Here is a 23717-nt window from a genome sequence, read left to right on the forward strand (position 1 = left end):
TTCCAGAAAAGAACAAAAGTTCTGGTGACTTGATGAGTCGGCACTAGTAATGTCCAGGCGTGCATCTTGCATATCGCCTAGGTACACTGTGCTCCGGAGGGGAAACAGAGAGTGAAGGAATTTTTCTCCTGAATATTTTCGTCGCGGTGGATCGAGGTTGCATCCCGATTCCTTTGATCCATCGGTCCAATCGTCGTGCGTCCTGTTCAACGAAAGCCCTGTGCGGGGAACGGTGGCCGTGTGGCGGGGAAGTGGGATTCATCATCTCATCATCTGTATTGAGGCTTATCAGTAGGTGTTCTTTCAGATTTGTACAAGTAGAATCTCAGCTTGTCTCTTCCAAGTTTGAATTGCGCGAGCTGCACGCAAGGATGATGTGCATCCTGTACATTATTACCAATTGGCATGTAATGGTAGCATCATTCCTGTGGCTGATGCTCTAAATAGAGACGGTGGATATCGGCGATGAGTTCCAGCCGTTCAGGACGATGACATGTCTTTCGATATGGGTCATCTCACAGATATGCTGAATGTCGAATTGCCCTGAATCATGGCGGGGAATGAGGGCCTGAGGGGACGTTCGAATAAGTCATCGCCTTACCCACACTGAGTCATCTGTATGTCTTAACCCCATCTACAGACGGTGAATGCTTCAAGTAGTACCTCATCAAGCAGGGGATTCCGGCCTAAATGAAGGTTTCTTGGAATGCTTGTATGCTTAGACCAGGTGAAGCTGTATCGTTGTAGTCCATATCGCCATATTGCCATATCGCCATATCGCACCGCATAGTGGCGAGGATGGTGCAGGATGACTGCTGATGGCTCGCGATGAGTCAACATGAGCCATCATGATTTCGGCCAGACAATCTCCCAACTGAAAACGCAGTGGAAGCAGCAAATAGAATATATCTCTCATTCAATCGCTTTCCTCAACGAGATGAAGAGCGTGACCTTGATCCCAGGTGCCTGGATATCGCTGCCTTGTCACGTGCCTTACCGCCCGCATCGCGTCAACGTCATAACCTCTCCTGCTATCATCGTCAATTCGATTGGCATCAGCCAATTAGGCCTCATTGCTGCTTTTGACAATAACTCCTTCATTACGGGCCGTCTTAGAGCCTTGCTAAAACCAGCCCAGCTTCCTTGCACACTGCAGCTGCAGGCAGTTGGGGTGAGGCCTGGTCTCCTGCGCTGTTCGTCCGCCGCTGTCGATCTCAGGCCCCAGGTCACCAGATCTCTGTGTTGGCAATTGCGATCACTGGGATCCTGCCCGTGCTCGATTCCCCCCGGCATCTAAACACTGACAAGTCATCATCGGTCATCATTATTCAGGTTTATTGCTTAGCGATTTTCCCGCCAGTCTATCCGGTAATTAACCGCCAGTCTCGTGTGATCTCTCTGTTTTTAAAGTTAGCAATCTTACTGACTTCTCTATTCTAGGAAATGGCTCTTAGCACAGACAATGGGTGGGACGGCAGTGGCCGTCCGGAAATTTTATCGCAAGGTGAGATACCTCCATCTTCGTCATCCCACTATCTTTGGCACTCGTTCTGTGTGGGGGGAAGGAGACCACCCTCCAGCTTCGTATTCTAGGCCCCAGGCCTAGGGCCATGTCGATCGGTGCATATCTCTCACGTCCGGCATGGCGCATGCCCTGGGTTTCTGGTGGTGTGCCCATCTCCATCTTCTCCAGATGCCATCAGCGCAGGGCGCCCTGATTACCCCCTCCATTTACCCCCCTGGACCTGACACCACGGCCCGCAACCTTTCAGGTCACACGCTCACCATTTATATCCTTATTTTGACATAGGTCCACCTCCATCGGTTGGCGTTGATGAGTTGGCAAGCGCTCAGCCTCAAGACACTGCAGCGCCTAACCGTCCGGATCCTGCTGCTCAATCATCCGCGCGAAAAGTGGTCAAATGCCGCTTCTTCACATCCCAGAAAGGTAGGTGATGTCAGGTTCTTATGCTTGTTATCGTTAATCTGCCTTTTTGTTTCTGCATGTAATTTGGTATTTACTCGATCCGAATGGTTGATTCTGAGTTGGTATTTCAATTACGCCGTTTGGCTTGTTACATGGCTTGTGTATTCATGCGGGACTTTTTTCATTGCATCTCGGGCTGCCCGTAACCCAGTCTGTTGGACATCGGTGAAGCTTCACATTTGACCTTGCTGATTATACCCGCGTGATTTTTTTCTTTCTGCCTTACCTTTTCATTTCATGTCCCATGCTGACATCTGTTGAGGATGTCGTGCTGGCGAGGCCTGTCCCTATCTCCATGATCCCCTTGATCATGAGCGGAAACGTGCGCAAGCAAAGCCCTCCAAGGCCCAACCCCAGGGTAGTTCTCCAGCCAATGGCATCCCTCCAGCGCAGGACTCTGCGCAAGGTGTAGCTACAGGTGTTAGAAATCTATCAATGAATGATTCTCAACCAATGCCTGGCCCTTCGGTCAGCTCAAGCTTCGCATTACCTCAGAGGCCTATCTCCAAGGCTGAGAGTCTAGATCCAAGGGAGTTCCAAATCAATCAATTGAGGCGGCGCTTTCGACCAACAGAGGAGAGTGATGAGTCTGGAACGTCGCTCGCATTTGGAATGGCACCATCTGATCCTGATTTTCCCTTTGAGCTGGACAAGCTGCAATGTATTATGCACGTCCCACAATCATATCCAGCACGTGGAAGGCCCACTATTACATTGACCAATCCTGAAATCGGGGACAACTGGAAAGCAAATGTGTCGAGAGGGTTCGATGATATCGTCGATACCACGTTCAGGAGTCAGAGTCGAGGAACTCTGTTGGGTTGGATGAACAGTCTTGACCGACATCTGGAACGTTTACTCACAACTACTGAGAGAGGACCGACGCTCAAGTTCGTACCCAACATTGGGGTAAAAGAACCTGCGGTGAATGAGCCAGTGCAAAGCCAAAGATTGCCAGCCGAGCCTCGTCCAATTCAACCTGTCAAACCAGCCCCCACACGACCATTGGTGGCCCAGCCTGCTCCCCGGGTTTTCACTGCGGAGGAGAAAGCCCAGGCTGAGAAACGAAGGGCGACTGAGACAAAGCAAATTGAGGCTCGTCTTGGAAGACTTCCTCTATTTCAAAAATCCAAAGATGAGGTCTCTTTTGTCATTCCCATTCAGCCAACCAAGGTAAATCAACTTCCTGTGCCACTTCGACCTGTCAAGACGGTGAAGCTTCTGGTCCCTCAGTTATACCCCCTGGAGCCGAGCTCTATTGAGCTGCAAGGTGTTGATGGCTCAGAAGCCCGATCCGTTAAAACCGGTTTCGAGCAATGGATTGGAGACAATGGCAGCCTGAATCTGATGTCTCAGATCAACTATCTGACGAGCAATATGCACAAACTTGCCAAAACACCATTGAAAGAAGCTGCCCTGGTTTCTGATCCCTTGCCTGAACCTAGTTTGCCCGAGGCACTTGAGGAGCCACAGGCTACGGAGGATAGTTTAGTAGCTGATCACGATGATCGGCCTCATATTCGTGTTGTTCCGCGACCTCCAGAATGGGATGTAACTGAGCATGGCGATGACAGCGAAGACCCAGACCTCTCGGATTCCGAGGAATACACGGAAGAAGATGAAGAGGATGGGGGAGCTCCAGTTCCAAATCTCCCCGAGCCTACGACTGTTGGGCGTGGGGTTGCGCTGTCATTTCCGTCATTGGAGCATTATGGAATCGAGCTTCTGGAAATTTCCAGCCTTCATATCACAGTCAAATGCGAACGGTGTAAAGAGCATACAGACGTGAAGAACGTTCCACATGTTTCAGACAAAAATGGTGCATTCTCCCCGAAGGTTGAGTCTTGCAGGAAGTGCGCCAATGTTATGAGTCTTGGTAAGTTATCTTTTTTGCGCCACATCAAATAAATACGAAGAGAAGCTAATGTGGCATCAGGATTCCGACGGCAGCTGGTGCATATGAGCAGCAATCGTGCGGGTTATTTGGATTTGGATGGCTGCACAGTGGTTGATCTTCTGCCTAGGTGGGTGCAAATGATCCTACTCAGACAATCATAAACCAAAACTGACAGTATGTGCAGCAACTTCACGCCAACCTGTGCAGAGTGCTCGACGCCTTTCCCTGCACCAGGTGTGGTTGCAGTTCGTGGTGAGAGCGCAATGGCTATATGTCGCCACTGTCACCGTAAAATGGGTATGCACCGAATCGACCTCAACATAAAGCTTTCCACTGACCTTCCTTTAGTACTTAAAATCCCCGAGGTGAAGTTTTTGATAGTTGGAAGTGCTGCATGTGAGTCAATGATTGATGGGGAATTTAGCTATGAATATATGCTAATCATTCTATCATTTAGTTTCGTCTCGTGATAAACTTCCGAACCGGAAAAGGGTATGTTACTGTCAAGATACTATAAAAGGAAAGATCTAACCTAGTTCAACAGCCCAAGGAGGTTCTTGGTATTGTCGCTGGTCAAGAATTGCCTCGTCGTGGCCGCTGCACACACTATGCCAAAAGTTATCGGTGGTTCCGATTCAGCTGCTGTGCAAAGGTCTTTCCGTGCGATAAGTATGTATACCTAATTCCTTGCTCAGAATATCTCCAGAAGCAGTTCTATTCCGGATAATGTCATGCAAAGCTGACCATATTCATAGGTGCCATGACGCCGAGACTGACCATCCCAATGAACATGCAAACCGCATGCTTTGGTAAGATACTTACAACAACTAAATGTTATCTCTGAAAAAATGTTTCTAACTATTCCAGTGGTTTCTGTTCGCGGGAACAAATATACCGACCCGAAAACTGTGGAATATGCCGTGCAGTGCTGATTGGCAAAGCAGGCAGTGGATTCTGGGAAGGAGGAAAAGGTACGAGAAATAGGGTGTTGATGAGTCGTAAAGGTAAGAAATTCTCTTTTCAGATCTGCCTTGTTTTTATGCTGACAAGTTAGATCCACGCAAGTTTAAGCGTCGTGGAGGAACGACACCAGGCGGTGCAAGTTCATCGAAACGAAAGTAGGGTTGACGATTGTATAAAAAAGAAATAACTTGATGAAATAAAAACATATCATTATGCCTGCTATTTGACAGGCAATAATGAGGGATTATACCCTATGCGCGATCATGAAATACACTTCCCTTCATCTTACTATGGCCTCTTATGCTACGCTGGAGCTCTTGATACCCTTAATATGGCCCATAAAGTACTTGGTCCTAGCTGAATGATCCGCTTATATTGACAGTAAATAGAGTGAATACAAAAAAAGAATCATCAAGCAAAAATGGTATCCAAGAACTAACACATACATATGCAATGAATGCTATAAACAACAAAAGAGAATACAAAAGCTACATGGACATCATTACAATTCAAGCCATCTGAACTAAACGAGATTTCCACGCAGTTCTTGTTCCCGTTCGAGAGCTTCGAAAAGCGACTTGAAGTTGCCAGCACCGAAACCTTCAAAGTTGTGTCTTTGGATGATTTCAATGAACACAGTCGGTCGGTCCATCAGATGCTACACCCGTTAGCATATGGTCAGACAGATAAAAAGAAAAAAAAAAAAGAAAACATACCTTGGTAAACAACTGCAAAAGATACCCACCCTCATCAAAATCAATCAAAATATCCAAACTGCGAATCGTATCAAAGTCCTCATGAAGAGTCAGTCCGGCCTTCTTAAGCCGCACCTTGACATCCTCGTAGTACGTATCGGGGACTTTGATGAACTCGACACCACGGGCTTTGAGGTTTGTGATGTCGCGGATGATATCGTCGGTTAGGAGGGCGATGTGTTGCACGCCGGCGCCGTTGTAGTAGTCGACGTATTCTTCGATTTGGGATTTCTTTTTGCCGTGCGCGGGTTCGTTGATGGGCATTTTTACGAGTTCGTTGGGGGAGGCCATGACGATGCTCTTGAGAGCGGAGAATTCGCTTTTTCGCATGTTAGTTTGGCAGATAATGGTGTTGGTGTGGTGTTGAGACTCACGTGCAGACTTGGGAGTCGTCAACGGACCAGAAACGGTGGAAGCCTAGGGCTTTCTCGTAGCTGTGGAATGGGTTAGTTATGCGCTTTTAAAGGGGTATGGAACAGAATATGACATACTATTCACAGATCTTGTCCATCTCATCCCAGTCCTGGTTTCCGACACAGTGGTCAACCCGTTTCAAGTTGACTCCCGGCAGCAGCTTAGAGATAGGGTCTTCAGGCCCAGTCTCCAGACGGAAGCCGGGCAGGAAAGAGCCGTTGTAAGAGCCCGTCTCCACCAAGGTGTGAGTAGTCTCTCCATATGTTTTGATCGTGGCCACCTTGACATGGCCGTGCGAATCCTCCAACAGTTTAGGCTTAGAGACGACCTTGCCACCGTTCTTCAAGGCAGCGTAGTAAACTGCATCGACGGAGTCGACCTCAAACGCAACATCCTTGACGCCATCGCCGTGCTTCTCGAGATGGTTGTGAACTTCTTCAAGTTGCGCCTGTTCTTCGGCTTCGGGGGTGAAGCTGCTGGTCTTGTCTAAAGAGCGCAGAGGTGAGGTGAGGACAAAGGTGACGTCTCCATTGCGGACGACGTGTGAGCAGATGACTCGGTTTCCTGTCTCTAGACCGCGGTAGGCGACACGCTTGAAGCCCATGCGGGTGATATAGTATGAGGCGGCTTGTTTGGCGTTGCCCACGTACCAGTGGACATGGTGGTAGCCTTTGTAGCTGGCGAGGGAGGACGGGGCCTCGTTGGGGGGAGGAGTGGAGGAGATAGCCGAGGGGGCCATTGCTGTGGTTTGAATTCGTGGTTTTAACTTAGTTAGATGATGGATATGATGGTGAGAGTGATGCTTGTGGTGGAAGATAATAATCTAGGAGAGGGATAAGTTGTTCTTTTATAAACCATGGTCTGGGAAACGGATGTGGGCACAAATCCAGGCTTTGTGCTCCATATGCAGGACGTCTATTCGTCATAATGGAGATCCAATATCCATTCAGCGGCTCATGATAGTTCTTTGGCTTCTGAAAGGACGAGATGCAGAGAGGATGGTGGCGGATCGGGGCGGGTGTTTCATGGAAAAGCGCGGCTGTTGGCGGGTATTTTGAAAACAGCCGTTTGCCTCCACGGATAATAACACTTCAGACTGGCGGGGAATTGGACAGATGATTTCATATTATTTCTTTTCTTATTTTCTCTCTTGTCTTACTCTTGAGTCTGCAATATATTCCTGTCTGCTGCCCTTGTTAAGTGCTGGTCAGTATACCGCATCTTCCATCCACCTCGTCTAATCATCTACACAACTCCATCATGACAACCACCATTCAACCCTCTCGTCCCTCCCTCTCCTCCAACGATTCAGCCGTCCTCCAAGCTCTCTTTGACGCTGAATCCTCTCCCTCCGGCATCACCATCGATCCCTCCCTCTCGCCATTTCCTCAACCCTTAAATATCACACCCGCAGACCACGAAGTCCTCAAAGCCCGCGAGTTAACCATCATCCAACGCCTCCAATCCGACAATGTCTCCATCGAAACGATCAAATCTGCAATCCAAGATCTGGGCGCCCTCATAGCCGAAAATCCATCTTACCCATCTGCCTATGTTAACCGGGCCCAGACCATCCGCATGTTGATTGAAAAGAGCTCGAGCACCAACTCAAACAATAACTCCGGTGAAGATGATGCTCTACTCGACCCTATAAACAACGACTCCGTGTCTCGATTATTCTCCGATCTAGGACAGGCAATCTCCCTATCCACGCCTTCGTCACCGGCTGACCCCGTCTCGCCGGCCCAGGCACGAATCCTGGCGGATGCGCACACGCATCGCGGGTATCTGCTTCTGAAAGCGACGAGGGTGAAGAAGGATCTACTACAAAAGGGTGAGGAGATGGTTGGGGGCCCAGAGCGGTTGCGTGGATTAGGACCGGATGAGCTGGAGGAAATGGCGAGTCGGGACTTTTTCTTTGGAGGGAGATATGGGAATAAGGTTGCGCAGCAGTTGGCTGTTCAGACGAATCCGTATGCGAAGATGTGTGGTGCTATTGTGAAGGAGGCGATGAAGAAGGAGATGGAGGGGTGATGTTGTTTATATTTGATTATAACCTTCTTTGAGCATACTTAGCTGTAACTTATGTATAATGCATGATCTGACGAGATGATATCGCACCCCTGGATATGTTGCTGTACGAAATATATGGGCCAATAAGAACGGATGATCGTCAATAAGCTCGACCCTTCCCACTACGTGTCCATTCCTTCGCACTCATCTTTTCGCTTTTTCGCACAGATTTTAACCATATAACGAAACGAATAGGACTCTTTAAGATAGAGGCCTGAGAAAACACATGATGGCTTCATTGCTTACTCTTCCATTGGAACTCCTGAGGCAGATCGTACAAGAAACGATCCCGGCGGATTTTGAAGCTACAGCTCTGTCTTGCAAAACTCTGTTTGCTGCCAGCACCCCATTCCAAGCAAAGTATGCCACCCGACGGAAACAGTTTCGAAACTTTGCATTTTCGCGAAAAATTGAAAGAAAAGACGAAGAAGTGGCAGATGAAACCGACTTGGGTGAAGAAGATTGGGATGAAATCACCCAAGAAACAGGTATCCGGATCAGGACCACGCGGGATTTATTGGAACAGATCGCTCTGGATCACTCTGTGGCGCAATATATCCAATCCATTGACTTGAGAGGTGGTGGAGCTGAAGCGGAATCGGATGAGGAAGATGAAGAGATATTAGACTCCCTGCAAGTCGAGGTACCTGAGACTCTCAAGGACTTGGTGCGGACGTCGCCCTTTATCGAAGCCGTTGGGGGCGATCCCGAGGACTGGATTGGACAAATCCAACATTGCGCAGTCGATGCGGATATCTTTCTCCTGACCTTGCTACCACAAGTGCGCAAAGTGGCTTTACACCCACGCTGGGATAGACTATGGCGTTCTAGTAGTGAGGCCAACGATGAACGTCGGTGGCAGGTCCTCAAGCTGATTACGCACCGGGCGAATCACTCTGAGGAATTTCCCGATGCGCCGTTATCCAAGCTCTCCGTGGTGCAGCCATCCCGGGACATCGGGTACGAAGAAAAGTCCCCATTGACACCATTCGTCCCATTGCTGGCAATCAATTCCGTCTCCGAAGTCTCCCTGAGCAGCTGCGTCTTCAAGGATGACGGGTACACTGGAATCGCCTTTGACCCGTTGGTAGAAAACTACAGCACCAACTTGCGGAAACTGAGTATAACGTCCTCTGTCGCCGGTCCGGAGGAGCTATCCCAGCTCCTCTCGCGAATCCCAAACTTGGAGATATTCGACTACTCCCATGAAACCAAGTGGCATGGCTGCGGCCATGTCTGGAACATTGGTGCATTTTTGGATACGGTGCTGGATACCTGCGCAGAGAAACTCAAGGAGTTGTCAGTGACAGTAGTCAGTAATTACGGTGGTTTGGGACCAACACTGGTGGATATGACTCGGTTTCAGAAACTGACTGTGCTCGATATGGACGTCGAAATGCTGTGCGGCCCCCAATATGATCCGTCGATGAGATTTTTGGATTTCGATGATGACTTGGTTGGCGATCCAGCCTGGCCTAAACTGGTTGATATTTTGCCAGCGTCCATTGAAAGGTTCAGCTTGTATCTCACCTCATTTAGTGGTGATCATATCAAGTGCATCACTCATCTAATTGAGGGTCTTTCAGATAATCGGGCCACAAAGCTACCCCGTTTAGACAAGTTGAGCCTTTTTGTGTGTATGGAGCCATGCCCGAAGATTCCGGACATGGCGCTTAAAGCTTTAAATGCTGCGAAGAGAAGTGGTTTTTCAATTATGAAGAACGCATCCACTCCTCTTTTGTAAATATCCATGGATAGTAACTCATTTCAGTGAAAGCTTAGGTTGATGTAGAGAAAATACTTCATAGATCATCTCAGCTACCAGGTATCTAATGCTCAATCTTTCAATGGTTACAATTTACCTATACAACATTCGGTCATCACACATCTCTCAAATCTCACTCAAGCCTGCTTGTTAGGGTTTTTAAAATGTCTCTTCAAAGGACGCCAGCTATGCTCGTTGTACTCTTCCTGAACCTTCTGGCAGGTTTTGAGACCCCATTCGGACACACCAACCATGAGTGAACTGCGTAGGTTAGTAAGTAGCTTTACAGGATAAGATTGAAAAATGAAAACTGACCTCTCAAACATAAAAGCCATGCTTCCATCTCCAACCTTCTGGGGCTTCAGTTCGGCATTGCTGGCACCCTCAAAGGCAGATGCATCTGGGCCGTGGGCGCTCATCACATTATGCAAGCTAGCACCGGCTGGTTGGAAGCCACCCCCGGTCTTGGCATCGTAGTTACCAGCGATCAATCCCATGAACTCAGACATGGTGTTACGGTGGTACCACGGTGGACGGAAAGTGTTTTCTTGTACTAGCCAGCGGGGCGGGAAAATGACAAAGTCGGCAATGGCCGTGCCTTCATGATCAGACGGTCCAGTAAGGACAGTGAAAATGGAAGGATCGGGGTGATCAAAAGAGATAGAACCAATAGTGTTGAAGCGACCCAGATCATACTTGTACGGGTAGTAGTTGCCATGCCAGGCGACGATATCGAATGGGGAGTGATCCTGTCGGGCAGAGAAAAGCGTGTTGTTGAACTTGCTGTACAGTCGGTATTCCTCTTCCTCGTCATCGAAAGAAGCTACAGGGGCTTGGAAGTCTCGAGCGTTGGCGAGACAGTTGGATCCGATAGGGCCCAGTTCGGGAAGTTGGTAGTGGCCTTGGTAGAGCTCACAAATGTATCCTCTCACCGGACCTGCGGGGAGAGTGACACGATATCTAAAACATTCATGTTAAAATCCAGTCCCTAGTTCAAAGAGCGAGAAACCTCACCTAACACCACGGGGAATGACACAAATCTCATTAGGACGAACCACAAGCCTTCCGAGCTCCGTCTGAATGTCCAACACGCCATGTTGAGGGACAATCAAAAAGTCGCCATCCGCTGAGTAAAAGGCCTCCTTGCCCATGTCCTTTCCAGCAGCGTAAAGTAGGATTCCCAACCCATGCTTCAATGTGGGGTCGCCGGACCCCGCCACTAGATGCATACCATGAACCCAGTCGACCTTCTCGTCCAGATCGAATGGATTCCACCGCAGCTGGTTGGGGATATGGTGTAGCTTCTGAGTTTCGGTGGTCATATGGGTGTGATAAGAATCCGCATCCTCGGCGTTGAAGTTCTCATGGGCTGCTGCGGGGATGATACGGTACACCCAGGTCTGTCTGTTTTCACGTCGGGGAGCTGTGAAGGCAGTTCCGGAGAGCTTTTCGGCATAGAGTCCATAAGGAACTTTCTGAGGGGAGTTGTGTCCGATGGGGAGAGCACCTTCGATGGCTTCTGATCTATTGATAAGTCAGTCAACGTAGCTCTTCCTATTTTGTCCCCACACATACTCATGATATGAATCAAAACCATTCTGGTACTTGTAAGGATCTGGGTGAGAAAATTTGGTGACTGGCATCTTGTCTACGGATGTTTGTCGTGGAATAACGATGGAGGGGCAGGATATATTTCACAACTCACCAGATGATGTCAAGTCCAGCTCAGCTCTTTAAGCTAGCTCGCCCTCTGCATCGCGGGAATCCGCATCCGCAGTCTCCAGCGCGAGTTGTCACTGCGGGGGAAGCGCGGAATTGGCGGTGTTGGGCCAAACAACCGGCGGTAAGCGGGCGCGGCTTTGTTCCGCGGGGCAGGGCGGATCGTCACGACGGAATCACGACGAGGGGAATCGATGATGGGATGAAGAGGGGAAGGATGGAGGGACTGGGCTTTTAACATCGTTCTCTTCCTCTGTCAACCGTTTCTTCTTCTTCATTTTTTTGATTCCTCATCTCTTCTCCCCTCATCCTTATTCTCATTCACACGCAACCATGACTTCGTGGCTTCAAATCCCCAAGAACTCGCCCTTTTCGCTGGCGAACATTCCCTTTGGAATCATCAGCTCGACGAAGATCGTCTCGCGTGTCCCTGCGATTGCAATTGGAGATCATGTATTGAACCTCAACGCATTTGCCAATTCAGGAGGTTTCGCTCAACTGCCCGCCATCCTGCCTCATCTCAGCGTGTTCAGCCAGCCCACCTTGAATGCATTCGCAGCTCTGGGCCGACCGTTCCACCGTCAAGTCCGTGAATATATCCAGAATGTCTTCCGTGCCGACACACAATTCCCTCAGATCCTCAAGGATAATGCAGCACTCCAGCAGGAGGCCCTCTTGCCTCTGTCGGAGGTGACCAACCACGTCCCCATGCAAATCGGCGACTACACTGATTTCTACGCCGGTCTCAACCACGCCTACAATGTTGGTGTGCTGTTCCGTGGCCCTGAGAATGCTTTACAGCCCAACTACAAGCATCTACCTGTGGGATACCACGGCCGCGCATCGTCCGTTGTGGCCTCGGGAACTCCCATCCGTCGACCAAACGGCCAGATCCTGGCTAACCCTACTGCGACCCCCAAGGCGCCTACTTTCTCTCCCTGCAAGAAGCTGGATATCGAGCTGGAGCTGGCTGCTTTTGTCTGCAAGAGCAACGAGCTCGGTAGCCCTGTCCCCATTGATAATGCCGAGGAGCACATCTTCGGATTGGTTCTCATGAACGACTGGTCGGCTCGTGACATCCAGGCTTGGGAGTATGTTCCTCTGGGACCATTCAACGCAAAGAACTTTGCTACAACCATCACCCCATGGGTCGTCCTGTATGATGCCCTTGAGCCCTTCCGCGCTGCCGGTCTGGAGCCCGGTAACCGCGAGTCTCTGCTGCCATATCTGCGTGAGAAGCAGGCCACCAACGCATTTGACATTCCCCTCGAAGTCGAGATCACCAACGCCGGTGGCAAGCCAACCCTGATTTCCCGCAGTAACGCCAAGAACCTGCTGTTCTCGTTCCCTCAGATGCTGGCCCACCACACCATCACAGGCTGCAACATGAACCCGGGTGACTTGCTCGGCAGTGGTACCCTCTCTGGCACCGAGCCGCAGACCCAGGGCAGTATTCTCGAGCAGACCAATGGAAAGAACCCCATCACACTCGCTGACGGTACCCAGCGGTTGTTCTTGGAGGATGGAGACACTGTCACACTGCGTGGAGTGGCTGGTACAGAGGGAAGCTATGTTGGCTTTGGAGACTGCGTGGGAACCATCCTCCCAGCACCTAAGTTGGCCTAAAGCTTTTTACAGTCTGCTTGAGATATTAAATAGTATTTGTATTTGTTTCGTAATTTGCTGCTGCAGAAAAGTGAAATGACATGCCATGACCTGCTATGAACTAGCTGAGATAGAAGAAATCAAAACCATCAATATAAAACACAAAATAATCCTCAATATAAACAACCAGCAATGAAAAGTATAGTTACTCATTTATATAGAATCTAGGCTCGAAACTCCTCAGGAGTGTCAACCTGCGTCCTCCAATGTCCCGCCTTCACACACTCCTCCATCTCCAACCTCTCCCAAATCCGCAAAATCGTCGGAAAGGCCTTCATATCCACCCCGACTCTCTCCGCGCCCCAAGCAGCAGGAACCAAACACACATCAGCGAGGGTAATCGAGTCCCCGACACTAAACGTCCCCGCAGACCGGGCAACAATCGCCTCGTAAGCGCGGAACCCATCCTCGATTAAATCCCTCGACCACTCTGCGCGGTCGATGCCGAGAGGCGCGACACGTTTCAGGATACGCAGGTTCGTGACGGGCTGGACGTCACATGCTATGATGGATGCGAGGGTGCGTACGAGAGCCCGGCCTTCTGGGTCTGAAACTGGGGGGAGGAGAGATGGGGCTGAGGCGGGGGAGATCTCGTCGAGGTATTCGAGGGCTGCGAGGGACTGGGTTATCACCACGGGGGGCTGGGATGGGTTGTTGTGGTAGTCGTGTTGGACGATGAGAGCTGGGACGGTGGCGGAGGGGTTTATGGCGCGGTGGGAGGGGGAGAGTTGTTCGTCTTTGAGGAGGTTGATGGGGATGGGGGTGTAGGGTATGGATTTGAGAGCGAGGGCGATGCGAAGTCTGGCTGAGCAGGAGGATCGGAAGTAGGTGTATAGAGTGACTTTGGGGGTGGACATTTTGGATTTTCCTCGCTTTTTTTCTTTATGGATAGAATATAGTCAAGTGTAGATACAACTACATCAGAATGACCTGGACTACGAGGAGTAGTATATCAAGACTCGAAATGCGGAGAAACGGAGTACAAATACCGCAACGTCAGATGCACAAACTGCAGAAACTCAATCATAGTATGCATTAGTATATTATATGACATTGATCTCGATTGTTCTATTGTTATTGCCATAGATGTTGTAGTATATAATGTAGAGCGGAACTCTTCCGCCGCTGTGATATCCGAGTTTATTGCTGGGCTTTCCGCTCCTTTCCGAGGTCTTTTTTACCCAGAGGAAATAGGTATTGTTTTTTATATTCTAGGCTATAGCCTATTGTATTAAACTGATTAATCAAATCATGTCAATATTATGCTTATGCTGTATGCTGTATGGAAGGCATTTTGAACGTCATCAGTTCGAGTATTCTGTCATATGATTAATCACTACCAACATCTCCGCTGAATGAACATAACCTTTAATTCTACTTTTCTCGGGTTTATGCTGTTTTGGAATAAAATAATCATTAAAGATGAGATGTGCCTTGTCTTCTCTGTATCGATCTTCTAGAACGAATATAGAATGCTGATGATGTTTCATTGACCTCATAGGAACCTTCATACTGTTTTTTTCTCTCAAAATAAGAATCAGACCTGGTGCTCGAGTGGCTAAGGCGATAGAATAGACTTGAGGACACTCTGAAGGGTGTTACTGCATTTTTTAAACATTTATTAGCTTCCAATTTTTCCTTTTCTTTTCTTTTTTTTTCCCTCTCTCTCCCTATGAGACATAATAATAAGTCTTACATTTATCCTTATCCCACTACATCATTAAGAACGGCCAATCGCGGATGTTTCACACCGGCCCAGCCCCGCGCCGGAAAGCGACGGCTGTTTCCCACCTCCTTCGCTCGGATATTCTCAATCACGCAACAACCTGAATCCCACGCCTTTGTTGCATTTTTGCGGTTACGAACGAGTGTTTGGTAGCATTGAGTTCCTTCCGGGTACCTTACCTATCTGCAGTGGGAATAATTGGACATGCTGTGATTGGTCAATTCGAGTGGCAATGGAGATTAGGAGGTCATCCGCCGGTCGAGATACCAGAGACCGGACATACCAGCGGACCTACAAGGCGTGTATTTCCTGTCGGCAGCGCAAGGCCAAATGTGACCTGGGGACAGGTCCGGATGGACACCCTCTGGGGCCGCCGTGTGCGAAATGCCGCCGAGAGCAGAGGACGTGTGTTTTTAGTGAGAAGAGAGCGTGGGAGAGGAGGAAACGTAAGTCATCCCATCTGCCTTAGCGGTCCGTATCGTATGATTTCCTCCTTTCAACTAACTAATGGATTAGGGCCGTTGGAAGATGCTGAAGATTCATCGCCTCGGACGCAACGGAGACTGTCTGGCCATACTAGGGGTGATTCGCGCGGTGTGATGGAGCCCTCCAGCCCCATAAACAATGATAATACAGGTGGAGATGGCATCCAAAGTCCACCTCAGTCGTACGTTAGCGAGAGTCGCCAGAATCGGCATCAATCTACGTCTGCCCTGGCGAGCTCGATGATGCGCACCGTAGTGTCTAGTGGGAACGATGCCCTCAATATTCTTTTCGAAGCTGCTGCTGCTGCCCATGACCAGGAAGACGAATTAAATGAGAATGAACCATCGGGAAATGCGTCATCTCGTGCAGGACGCATCGCTAACCATGATAGCTCGATGGGCCATGCTAGCCCAAGACTTGCCTTTGAAACAGTGGTCAAGCCAGTACGTCCGGCGGAAATCTCCAAGGCATCCAAGGAGACCCTCAATGTCTGGGAGGCTTGTCGGTTTGTCAAGATGGGGTGGTTTACATCGAGGGAAGCTGTGACTTTTGTTGACCTGTTCGTTTGTCCATTCCTTTCGTTTGGTGTCATATATTCATTGGTTGACTTGGAATTATCAGTTTCTTCAAGAATATGTCTTACTTATCTCCAATTCTGACAAACTTCTATGCCGATCATAGAAACCACCACTGGCTGCTAACTCGTGATCCTGTCCTCTGTTGTACGATTCTGATGATTTCTTCCCGCTATCATGTGCTGCCTGGAGCCGGTGGTGAATCGAGGAATTTCTTTATCCACCATCGACTTTGGCAACATTGCCAACAGCTCATAACACGTCTTACATTTGGACAGGAAAGATCATCTAAATCCAGAATTAGATCTATTGGGACTATCGAGGCGCTGTTGTTGATTTCGGAATGGCATCCTCGTTCTCTTCATTTCCCTCCGGAAAGCGATGGCTGGGATTCAGATCTTATCTCGGCGGCTCCAGAGCCACAGGAGGACTCGGACTCAGACTCTTCAGCTAACAGAATGCTGGAAGATATGATTGAGCCTGCAAGACGTTCCGATCAAATGTCTTGGATGCTACTTGGATCCGCCTTGTCTCTTGCGCATGAGCTCGGTATCTTCGAGACTGAGAATAAGGAGCTTAGCTGTACTTCTGGGTACGAGGAATTCATATCAATCGAGCAGATAAAACACCGCAGACAGCGTGCACAGCGACTTCTGTATGTATATATTAACCAGCTCGCGTGGCGAATAGGATGCGTGTCCCTCATGCCACAGAGTCTGAACCATGTTATCCTCGGTGGACAGACAACCAGGGAGCTAAATCAATCGGGAGATGCATGGTTGACATTCATGGATTCCTGGATAGACCTGACAAAGTTGGCCAAATCTGTTACCGATATGTTCTTCCCATCCATTTCCTTTGCAAGGCAGCAGCTGCACAGCGGCCGTTACATTGGGTTGCTAGATCATTTCCGTCCATTACTTACTCAATGGAAGGAAAAGTATTTGAAACGGCAGTGTGAGTGTTTGACTATTCTATCATTTTCCTCAACCCGCATAGAATCAGAATTGCTAACTCGTTTAACAGTGCTCGATCAGCCTTTTTTCAATGTCCTGTTTATCGAGTATCACTTTGTCCGGGTCTACACGCACTCAGTCGGAATGCAAGCCGTGGTGGAACGTGTTCTTGCAGGTACCGATCCAAGCCAAGTAGTGGAAGAGGTTCGTCCCATGAACATCGATCCCATCGATTACGAATACATCCAAGAGGTCATCGACGGGTGCTGCCAAATCCTGCAAAAAGTCACTCATCTCGCCGAACTTGGAGCGCTGCGATTCTCCCCCGTTCGGATATTCCTGCGCATCACCAGTTCGTCTATATTCTTGATGAAGGCACTTAGCTTGGGAACCCGTCAAGCAAAGCTTCGCGAGTCCCTAGATATCCTGGAAAATTGTATACATGCGCTCAAAACCAATGCGCTTGATGATATCCATCTAAGCACACGTTACGCTGAACTACTAGCCATGCATGTATCACGTCTACGACGAAACTTGTTAGCATCCTCGAAAACAATGAAAAACGGTCGTGCAGCAACAAGGCGATCTTCTACCGGTCCACCACCTTGGGCAGATAACAACAGAAGCAACTCGACGTCAGTCGAGGATCCTGTTGCACAAGATATGTCGGACATGAGCTTCATTTCGTCATTAAACGATATGGCCGCCGACGACTGGCTCTCTCTACCTTTTGACCCATCGATGGCACCATTCGGTGTCAGCAGCGGGGGACAGTTTCCAGCATATGAAGGCGGAGCTTTGAATTTCATTTGGAATATGCCTCAGTGAAATGAAGGCGTCTGCCGAGGTACAGAGTTTTCTTTTTATTCCTTGTATATAAATAATGATTTGACTCTGATACCCCCTTGCCAATTTGGACTTTATATTTACAATGGACTGCCAAAGACAAAGCATAGAAATCATCTGCAACTAACAGAAATTTTCTTTTCGTCATGCAGTCGAAAGGAATTTACTTCCGTATCTCTCCGAGATATAAAAAGAAAAGAAGTAAGAAAGAAAACTCAAACTGGACGAAATGTACGTTGCAAGGATGTTGTCTGGATGAAAGGCGATCGGACTCACGGGTGGCGTAGCATCACGTGACCGCAGGCGCAAGAAGGTCACGTTTCCCGGGCGAAAAATTAAAAAAAGGTTGTAGCGCCTCCGCAAAGTTCTCGATTGCCGGACGACCTTAAATATCGCCTGGTCTCGAAGCGCAAGATCCTCACTTGTTGAGCGACAATTTGAAAAAAAAAAAGATCATTGTTATCCATACCCATCGTTGAGGCGTACTATCTGGTTCTACTCGACCTCCGACCACGATAATCCGAACTCCGTCCCGGCAATTCAGGAACCGCTTTTTTCCCTCGAGCGAAACGAACGCTTCATCGGTTTCTGGCCAGCTTGAACCGCGTGGTTGATTCGCTTTTCACGGCTACGCAGCTTCACGAAAATATCTTTATCTTTGTTTTTCTTTTGATTACGCTTAATTTCTTTTATCATGGATCACTCTAGAGACCCTTGTCCCTGGGTTGCCTTGAGCGACTTCGGTGGTGCTTTCTGTATGGGTGTACGTTATTCCTCCACCTCATTGAAATCAAGTGACTATTGCCCCAAACGATGGACCGACTGACACTCTTCTCTGCTTTCTAGGCAATCGGTGGTGCAGTATGGCACGGTGTGAAAGGTTTCAGAAACAGCCCCTACGGCGAGCGAAGGATAGGAGCGATCACAGCCATCAAAGCGCGAGCGCCCGTTCTCGGTGGTAACTTCGGTGTATGGGGTGGTCTTTTCTCGACATTCGACTGTGCGATTAAGGGAATCAGAAAGAAGGAGGATCCTTACAATGCCAGTACGTTTTTTCAATGATTGCCATCCAGCCGGGATGCGATGTTGGGATATTGTTTTTTCGAGAGTCATCTCGTGCTGACCTGGTTTTTTCTACTTTTAGTTATCGCTGGTTTCTTCACTGGTGGTTCTTTGGCTGTCCGCGGTGGTGTGAAGGCTGCTAGAAACTCTGCCATCATGTGCGCTGTTTTCTTGGGTGTCATTGAGGGTGTCGGTATTGGTTTCCAGAGAATGATGGCGGATAACACAAAACTAGAGGTAAGATTTGGACCGTTCCTTGAATTGTGGCATATCTGGATTGCAGCTCTTTTGGCCACGGTATTCGATGATGGTTGTTTGCTGACTTGTGATGATGAATTTAGCTCCCTCCTCCACCTCCGTCTGGCGAAAAGGCTGTTGCTTAATTTCCCTACAGCATACCACGCCGAGGCTATCATTTCTTCGCTATCTCGCAACTTTTCATCCCTACCATATATTATCTTATGTCTCTCTTCTCAGGTGTTGGGTCCGGGTCATATCTTTTTAGGAGGCATGGCATAGAGGTTTCCTTTTTGACTTCTGCTTCTATTCCTGCTCTTAAATGTCTTCTGAGCACTGTATTTTGATGGCGGTTTTTCTTACGGATTGCACAGCCCTTTGCGTCCTTGTGTTTTTTTGTTTTGCCCGAAGGCCAAAAAAGAAGCTTCTCGGTACTGATCCTTGGGATTTGTCTGGGGGATATACATTCTTGTACATTAACATGCAGATACACAGGTATAATGCGACACTCAGATTTAAAATCTTCATTTTTGGTTGCAGGGGTACTTTTGGCTGGCTTCGGGGTTATCTTGGGGCGACTGAGTCACCTTCCTGAATAGGGAAGGTTACTGATAAGGATACTGTCACAAGCAATGGCGCAACGCCGTCTTATACTCACGCATTATCTATCTCGCAGTTTTCTGATTATCCCTTGATTATCCCAACAGTGAGTTTACCACCAGCTGCATATTCCTCGTCCTATGATAGGTTGTTTTCTACGTCTAATCCTGGCAGGCGGTCGGCTCCTCATACCTTCTCCTCACTTCGCAACGACGACCTCTTAACCACCACGATCAATCACGATGAGTTCAACCCCAGCAACATTCAAACCTGCGTTAATCCTCCATGGCGGTGCCGGAAGTTTCCACCGTTCTACTCTCCCACCCGATCTCTACGCCAAATACCACACATCCCTCCTCTCGTACCTCCGATCCACCAACAACCTATTGAACAATGGCGGTAGCGCACTCGATGCAGCGGTCCACGCAGTCTCATTGATGGAGGATGATGAGCTCTTCAATTGCGGCCGTGGAAGTGTCTTCACCTCCGCTGGGACAATTGAGATGGAAGCCTCGGTCATGGTGACAAGCGTGCAAAAGGGCGACGACCTAGAAGGAGCGGTGAAACGAGGTGCTGGAGTAATCGGTCTCAAGAATGTACGACATCCCATCCGTCTTGCTCGAGAATCGCTACTACGGACTGGGTATAACGCCGATGGCGAACCGAATGGTGATGGAGGAAATATGCACTCCCAGCTCGCGGCCCCGGTTGTGGAGGAGCTAGCACGGGAATGGGGTCTTGAGTTTAAGCCTGACGAATGGTTCTGGACGAAGGAACGCTGGGATGAACATCTGCGGGGGTTGAAAGGTGAGAAGGAGCCGATTTTCCTGAGCCAGGGGACCGTTGGTTGTGTTTGCTTAGATCAATGGGGGAACCTCGCCGTCGCGACTAGTACAGGAGGGTTGACGAACAAGTTACCCGGGAGGATTGGAGATACACCGACGTTGGGAGCTGGGTTCTGGGCAGAAGCGTGGGATGTCGATAAGGAGGCACGACTTCCGTTACAGTCAATGTCGGGCCCTGGGGCAGGCACGAGTATCTGGGACATGACGCACACCATCCGATCTCTTCTGGCGGACTGCATGCCTCCTTTCTTGAGAGATGCACCGACCGCATATACAGCATTGCCGACATCTAATGCACCATCTCAACCGCATAGCCGCCACACATCGACCCGACGAGCCATCGCCGTCTCCGGAACCGGCAATGGCGACTCGTTCCTTCGCGTTGTTGCTGCCCGCACAGCCTCCGCCATGCTTCGATTTTCTGCGCCAAATAGCTTCCCTAATACCCTAGCAGAGGCCGTCACGGCCGTCGCAGGGCCTAATGGCGAGCTACAGCGTTCTGCAGGGAAACGATGGGGCAAGACAGCCGAGGGAGCAGGTGGTATCATTGGAATTGAAGCCGAAGCTGATACTGATACGGACGTGGGAGCGACTCTAATGGGCGAGAAGAGAAGCATGAGGAGACTGAAACGAGGCAAGGTCGTGTTTGATTTTAATTCTGGGGGTATGTGGCGCACTTGGATCGAAGAGGATGCGAATGGTAGAGATGTAGAACGGGTGATGGTCTTTAGGGAGGAGCACCAGTAGACGTTTTATATCATGTCCATTATCAACACTACAAGCGCTCGGTCGATGAATGCCATCTATAAAACATATAAGAAGAATCAAGAAAGACAAGCAAGCAGTCAATCAATTATTCGCCAATTGAATTGGTGCAAAAAAGAAAAAAAAAATGAATCTTCAAGTTCCGACACGGGGAATCGAACCCCGGGCTGTCGTGTGAGAGACGACGATGTTAACCACTACACCACATCGGATGGTTGTTGAAAGAAGTTGCCGTATTGTGCTAGATAAAGGAAAGCTAGTGATTCCGGTGGTTTAATATTCACATGATAGATGACTACCGTGGCGCATGAGCAATAAGGGTTTGATTATTAGACTATTTTAGAACTCATTTATCATATACACAAAAACCAACCGAAAAGAAAGATAAAAGCACATGATACATCATGTACTAAATACACGAATAACATCCAACCCGAAAAGACAGTCCGCCATGGACAAAAAATACAAGAACAAAAGATACAGAGCAGAACTACCTTGGTAAGCCTACCAGCCATCCAAAACGGTAAACCTAGCAAGAACACCATCCTTGGGAGCGACAGTAGCGCCTATTGCGAGCTGTGCCTCAGCATCGGGATCCTTCAACTCCATATGGAATCGTCCCACGGTAGCAGCAATCAGACAGGCCAGTTCGCCCTTTGCAAAGCCCTGCCCGATGCAGCTTCGCGGGCCGTGGAGGAATGTCAGGAAAGCGTAGTTGTTACTGGCGCCGCCACTGTTGGCGCGTCCCTGGCCGAGCCACCGCTCTGGGTTGAATGTGTCTGCGTCTGGGCCCCAGAGTTCTTTGTCGCGGTTGATGATGCCGGGGACGATGACGATGAAGCTGTCCTTGGGGATTGGTTTGTCGATGATTCTCGTGTCGCGACTGGCGATGCGGACGGTGATGGGGACGGAGGGATGGAAGCGGAGGACTTCGTTGCAAACTGCGTTGAGGTAGGGGAGGGAGTCGATTTGGGTGGCGGTGATGATGTCGGGGTTTTCTGTTGAGATGGGAGGAAGGTTGGAGCGGATTTCTTCGCGGAGTCGAGTTTGTACGTCGGGATGCTTGCAGAGGGCGTATACAGCCCATTGCAGGGCTGTGGCTGTGGTTTCGTGGCCGGCGGTTAGGAAAGTCATCATTTGGTCGACTAGATTTTCTTCACTGAAGGAGCCGCTCTTCAAGGCGACAGAGATGATATCTACCCCGTCTTTGGGTGTGGTGGTTTTGTTTTCCATTCTTTCTTTCTTCTCGCGGACCATCTGGCGCGCTACGTCTCGGATGACCCTGGAGCCTTCCTCGCACTCCCTGTTCCGCTTGAAGGGCAGCATCTGCACGACCCGGAGATCGAATACGAAGATTCCCAGGAGTGCGATGATCTTCATTGCGGTGGAGGGTTGGGCGAAGATTCGCCGAAACTGCTTATTGAGTTCATTCGCAGGGTTGCGGAGGGAGTCAAAGTCGTGGTCCATTCCCGCAACGGCAACAATATCCAGGGTGACTCTGCTTGCAAAGTCACTGACTTGGATGACGTTGTCTTCTGGGTGCTGTCTTGCACCCAGTACCTCCTCGATGACTTTTACCATCTCCGTACTCTTGGACCAGAAGATCGGGTAGAGGTCTTTGATATGACGATAGGAGAATGCTGGTAGGAGTTCTTTGCGTTGGTGCTGTTTGAACAAGAGTTAGAAACTTGACATAGAAGACTATCGCAAGAATAATCCAACCTTGTGGTCATTCCCCTCAGAAAGGAGCAGACCAAGCCCGGCCGCACGCTGAAGCTGGATGCGTACCAGCGAGGGCTTTTCAAAATCATATGCTTTGTGTACCAGGACCTCTCCCAGAGCTTTAGGGGAAGTCAAGAGAACTCGTTCAAGGTTGCCCACCATATAATACCGGATCAGCCCTTCGTTCGGCACTGACTTAATCCATTCGCGCATGTTGGCGAATGGCGCCTCGAGAAGGATTGAATCCGTGTTGCCTTTAAGCCATGTTCGTTTCTGTAGAGTTTATCATTAGGAACGCGCAGCAGCACTGGCACAGCATGGTGGACTCACAAGAGGCGTAGGGAGGTTTTTCAGGGGCGTGAAGAACCTGGGGTACAAAGTAAAGTTATAGAGAATTTTGAGCCAGGTAGCAATGTTGGAATAGATGATGACCGTCGCGATATATGATCCAAAAAATCTATATTCCGGGTTGAGAAAAACCAGAATTGCAATGCCAATATAAATGGCTCGAAGATGGACGCTGATTTCCATGATGAGTGTATGGACCGTAGCAGTCAGCGCAAAACTGCAACTGGAACGAACAGGAGACCAAGATGAGTTCTTCCAATGACCCGTGGGCACTATAAAAACATTAGAACACAAGTGAAGAACCAGATAGA

The 23717-nt window shown here is 49.1% G+C and overlaps 13 protein-coding genes and 1 non-coding gene across 14 annotated transcripts; 9 read left to right on the forward strand and 5 right to left on the reverse strand.

Annotated features, from left to right (window-relative positions):
• The first annotated feature begins 705 nt into the window (after positions 1–705).
• ASPWEDRAFT_716178 (uncharacterized protein) lies at positions 706–1468 on the forward strand. Its single transcript, XM_040839186.1, has 2 exons — positions 706–1368; positions 1441–1468. Exon 1 carries the CDS (start codon positions 839–841, stop codon positions 1295–1297), a length of 459 nt encoding a protein of 152 aa, XP_040684173.1. The 5' UTR covers positions 706–838; the 3' UTR covers positions 1298–1368; positions 1441–1468.
• Positions 1469–2296, forward strand: ASPWEDRAFT_716179 (uncharacterized protein). The gene is made up of 2 exons (XM_040839187.1): positions 1469–1504; positions 1773–2296. The coding sequence occupies exon 2, from the start codon at positions 1835–1837 to the stop codon at positions 2168–2170; it is 336 nt and encodes a 111-aa protein (XP_040684174.1). The 5' UTR covers positions 1469–1504; positions 1773–1834; the 3' UTR covers positions 2171–2296.
• A 126-nt stretch (positions 2297–2422) lies between these two features.
• Positions 2423–5006, forward strand: ASPWEDRAFT_120689 (uncharacterized protein; the record flags this gene model as incomplete). Its single annotated transcript, XM_040829007.1, has 9 exons — positions 2423–3863; positions 3924–4011; positions 4069–4181; positions 4233–4280; positions 4342–4376; positions 4429–4595; positions 4640–4693; positions 4752–4888; positions 4939–5006. 9 exons carry the CDS (start codon positions 2423–2425, stop codon positions 5004–5006), a joined length of 2151 nt encoding a protein of 716 aa, XP_040684175.1.
• Positions 5007–5370: 364 nt separating this feature from the next.
• Positions 5371–6755, reverse strand: ASPWEDRAFT_120494 (4-hydroxyphenylpyruvate dioxygenase family protein; the record flags this gene model as incomplete). The annotated part of the gene is made up of 4 exons (XM_040828990.1): positions 5371–5505; positions 5564–5921; positions 5977–6036; positions 6094–6755. 4 exons carry the CDS (start codon positions 6753–6755, stop codon positions 5371–5373), a joined length of 1215 nt encoding a protein of 404 aa, XP_040684176.1.
• Positions 6756–7276: 521 nt separating this feature from the next.
• On the forward strand, positions 7277–8050 carry hmgX (the record flags this gene model as incomplete). The annotated part of the gene is made up of 1 exon (XM_040833703.1): positions 7277–8050. One exon carries the CDS (start codon positions 7277–7279, stop codon positions 8048–8050), a length of 774 nt encoding a protein of 257 aa, XP_040684177.1.
• Positions 8051–8183: 133 nt separating this feature from the next.
• ASPWEDRAFT_716351 (uncharacterized protein) lies at positions 8184–10149 on the forward strand. The gene has a single exon (XM_040839188.1). It carries the CDS (start codon positions 8316–8318, stop codon positions 9831–9833), a length of 1518 nt encoding a protein of 505 aa, XP_040684178.1. The 5' UTR covers positions 8184–8315; the 3' UTR covers positions 9834–10149.
• On the reverse strand, positions 9992–11497 carry hmgA (putative homogentisate 1,2-dioxygenase (HmgA); the record flags this gene model as incomplete). The annotated part of the gene is made up of 4 exons (XM_040838148.1): positions 9992–10115; positions 10170–10814; positions 10869–11378; positions 11430–11497. The coding sequence occupies 4 exons, from the start codon at positions 11495–11497 to the stop codon at positions 9992–9994; spliced, it is 1347 nt and encodes a 448-aa protein (XP_040684179.1).
• A 409-nt stretch (positions 11498–11906) lies between these two features.
• Positions 11907–13199, forward strand: fahA (fumarylacetoacetate hydrolase FahA; the record flags this gene model as incomplete). The annotated part of the gene is made up of 1 exon (XM_040831616.1): positions 11907–13199. One exon carries the CDS (start codon positions 11907–11909, stop codon positions 13197–13199), a length of 1293 nt encoding a protein of 430 aa, XP_040684180.1.
• Positions 13200–13300: 101 nt separating this feature from the next.
• maiA (maleylacetoacetate isomerase MaiA) lies at positions 13301–14478 on the reverse strand. The gene has a single exon (XM_040839189.1). The coding sequence runs from the start codon at positions 14093–14095 to the stop codon at positions 13403–13405; it is 693 nt and encodes a 230-aa protein (XP_040684181.1). The 5' UTR covers positions 14096–14478; the 3' UTR covers positions 13301–13402.
• Positions 14479–15196: 718 nt separating this feature from the next.
• Positions 15197–17809, forward strand: ASPWEDRAFT_55076 (putative C6 transcription factor; the record flags this gene model as incomplete). Its single annotated transcript, XM_040838149.1, has 4 exons — positions 15197–15410; positions 15481–16009; positions 16072–16982; positions 17052–17809. The coding sequence occupies 4 exons, from the start codon at positions 15197–15199 to the stop codon at positions 17807–17809; spliced, it is 2412 nt and encodes an 803-aa protein (XP_040684182.1).
• Positions 17810–18286: 477 nt separating this feature from the next.
• On the forward strand, positions 18287–19771 carry ASPWEDRAFT_63040 (protein transporter TIM17). Its single transcript, XM_040838682.1, has 4 exons — positions 18287–18590; positions 18674–18872; positions 18972–19126; positions 19231–19771. Exons 1-4 carry the CDS (start codon positions 18522–18524, stop codon positions 19270–19272), a joined length of 465 nt encoding a protein of 154 aa, XP_040684183.1. The 5' UTR covers positions 18287–18521; the 3' UTR covers positions 19273–19771.
• ASPWEDRAFT_55078 (isoaspartyl peptidase/L-asparaginase) lies at positions 19759–21318 on the forward strand (the record flags this gene model as incomplete). Its single annotated transcript, XM_040838150.1, has 2 exons — positions 19759–19771; positions 19985–21318. The coding sequence occupies 2 exons, from the start codon at positions 19759–19761 to the stop codon at positions 21316–21318; spliced, it is 1347 nt and encodes a 448-aa protein (XP_040684184.1).
• A 158-nt stretch (positions 21319–21476) lies between these two features.
• Positions 21477–21548, reverse strand: ASPWEDRAFT_t205. The gene has a single exon. It is a non-coding gene; the product is annotated as a tRNA-Glu (tRNA).
• Positions 21549–21840: 292 nt separating this feature from the next.
• ASPWEDRAFT_177164 (cytochrome P450) lies at positions 21841–23589 on the reverse strand (the record flags this gene model as incomplete). The annotated part of the gene is made up of 3 exons (XM_040831617.1): positions 21841–23001; positions 23059–23331; positions 23389–23589. The coding sequence occupies 3 exons, from the start codon at positions 23587–23589 to the stop codon at positions 21841–21843; spliced, it is 1635 nt and encodes a 544-aa protein (XP_040684185.1).
• Between the last annotated feature and the right edge of the window lie 128 nt (positions 23590–23717).

This window comes from Aspergillus wentii (assembly GCF_001890725.1).
Source record: "Aspergillus wentii DTO 134E9 unplaced genomic scaffold ASPWEscaffold_9, whole genome shotgun sequence".
Classification (NCBI taxonomy): Eukaryota; Fungi; Ascomycota; class Eurotiomycetes; order Eurotiales; family Aspergillaceae; genus Aspergillus; species Aspergillus wentii.

Coding starts and splice junctions, on each gene's coding strand:
- ASPWEDRAFT_716179 (XM_040839187.1), top strand. CDS start 1,835: ATGAGTTGGCAAGCGCTCAGCCTCAAGACACTGCAGCGCCTAACCGTC.
- ASPWEDRAFT_716351 (XM_040839188.1), top strand. CDS start 8,316: ATGATGGCTTCATTGCTTACTCTTCCATTGGAACTCCTGAGGCAGATC.
- ASPWEDRAFT_716178 (XM_040839186.1), top strand. CDS start 839: ATGAGCCATCATGATTTCGGCCAGACAATCTCCCAACTGAAAACGCAG.
- maiA (XM_040839189.1), bottom strand. CDS start 14,095: ATGTCCACCCCCAAAGTCACTCTATACACCTACTTCCGATCCTCCTGC.
- ASPWEDRAFT_63040 (XM_040838682.1), top strand. CDS start 18,522: ATGGATCACTCTAGAGACCCTTGTCCCTGGGTTGCCTTGAGCGACTTC. Junction 18,591..18,673: donor GTGGTGCTTTCTGTATGGGT/GTACGTTATTCC, acceptor TCTGCTTTCTAG/GCAATCGGTGGTGCAGTATG. Junction 19,127..19,230: donor CGGATAACACAAAACTAGAG/GTAAGATTTGGA, acceptor TGATGAATTTAG/CTCCCTCCTCCACCTCCGTC.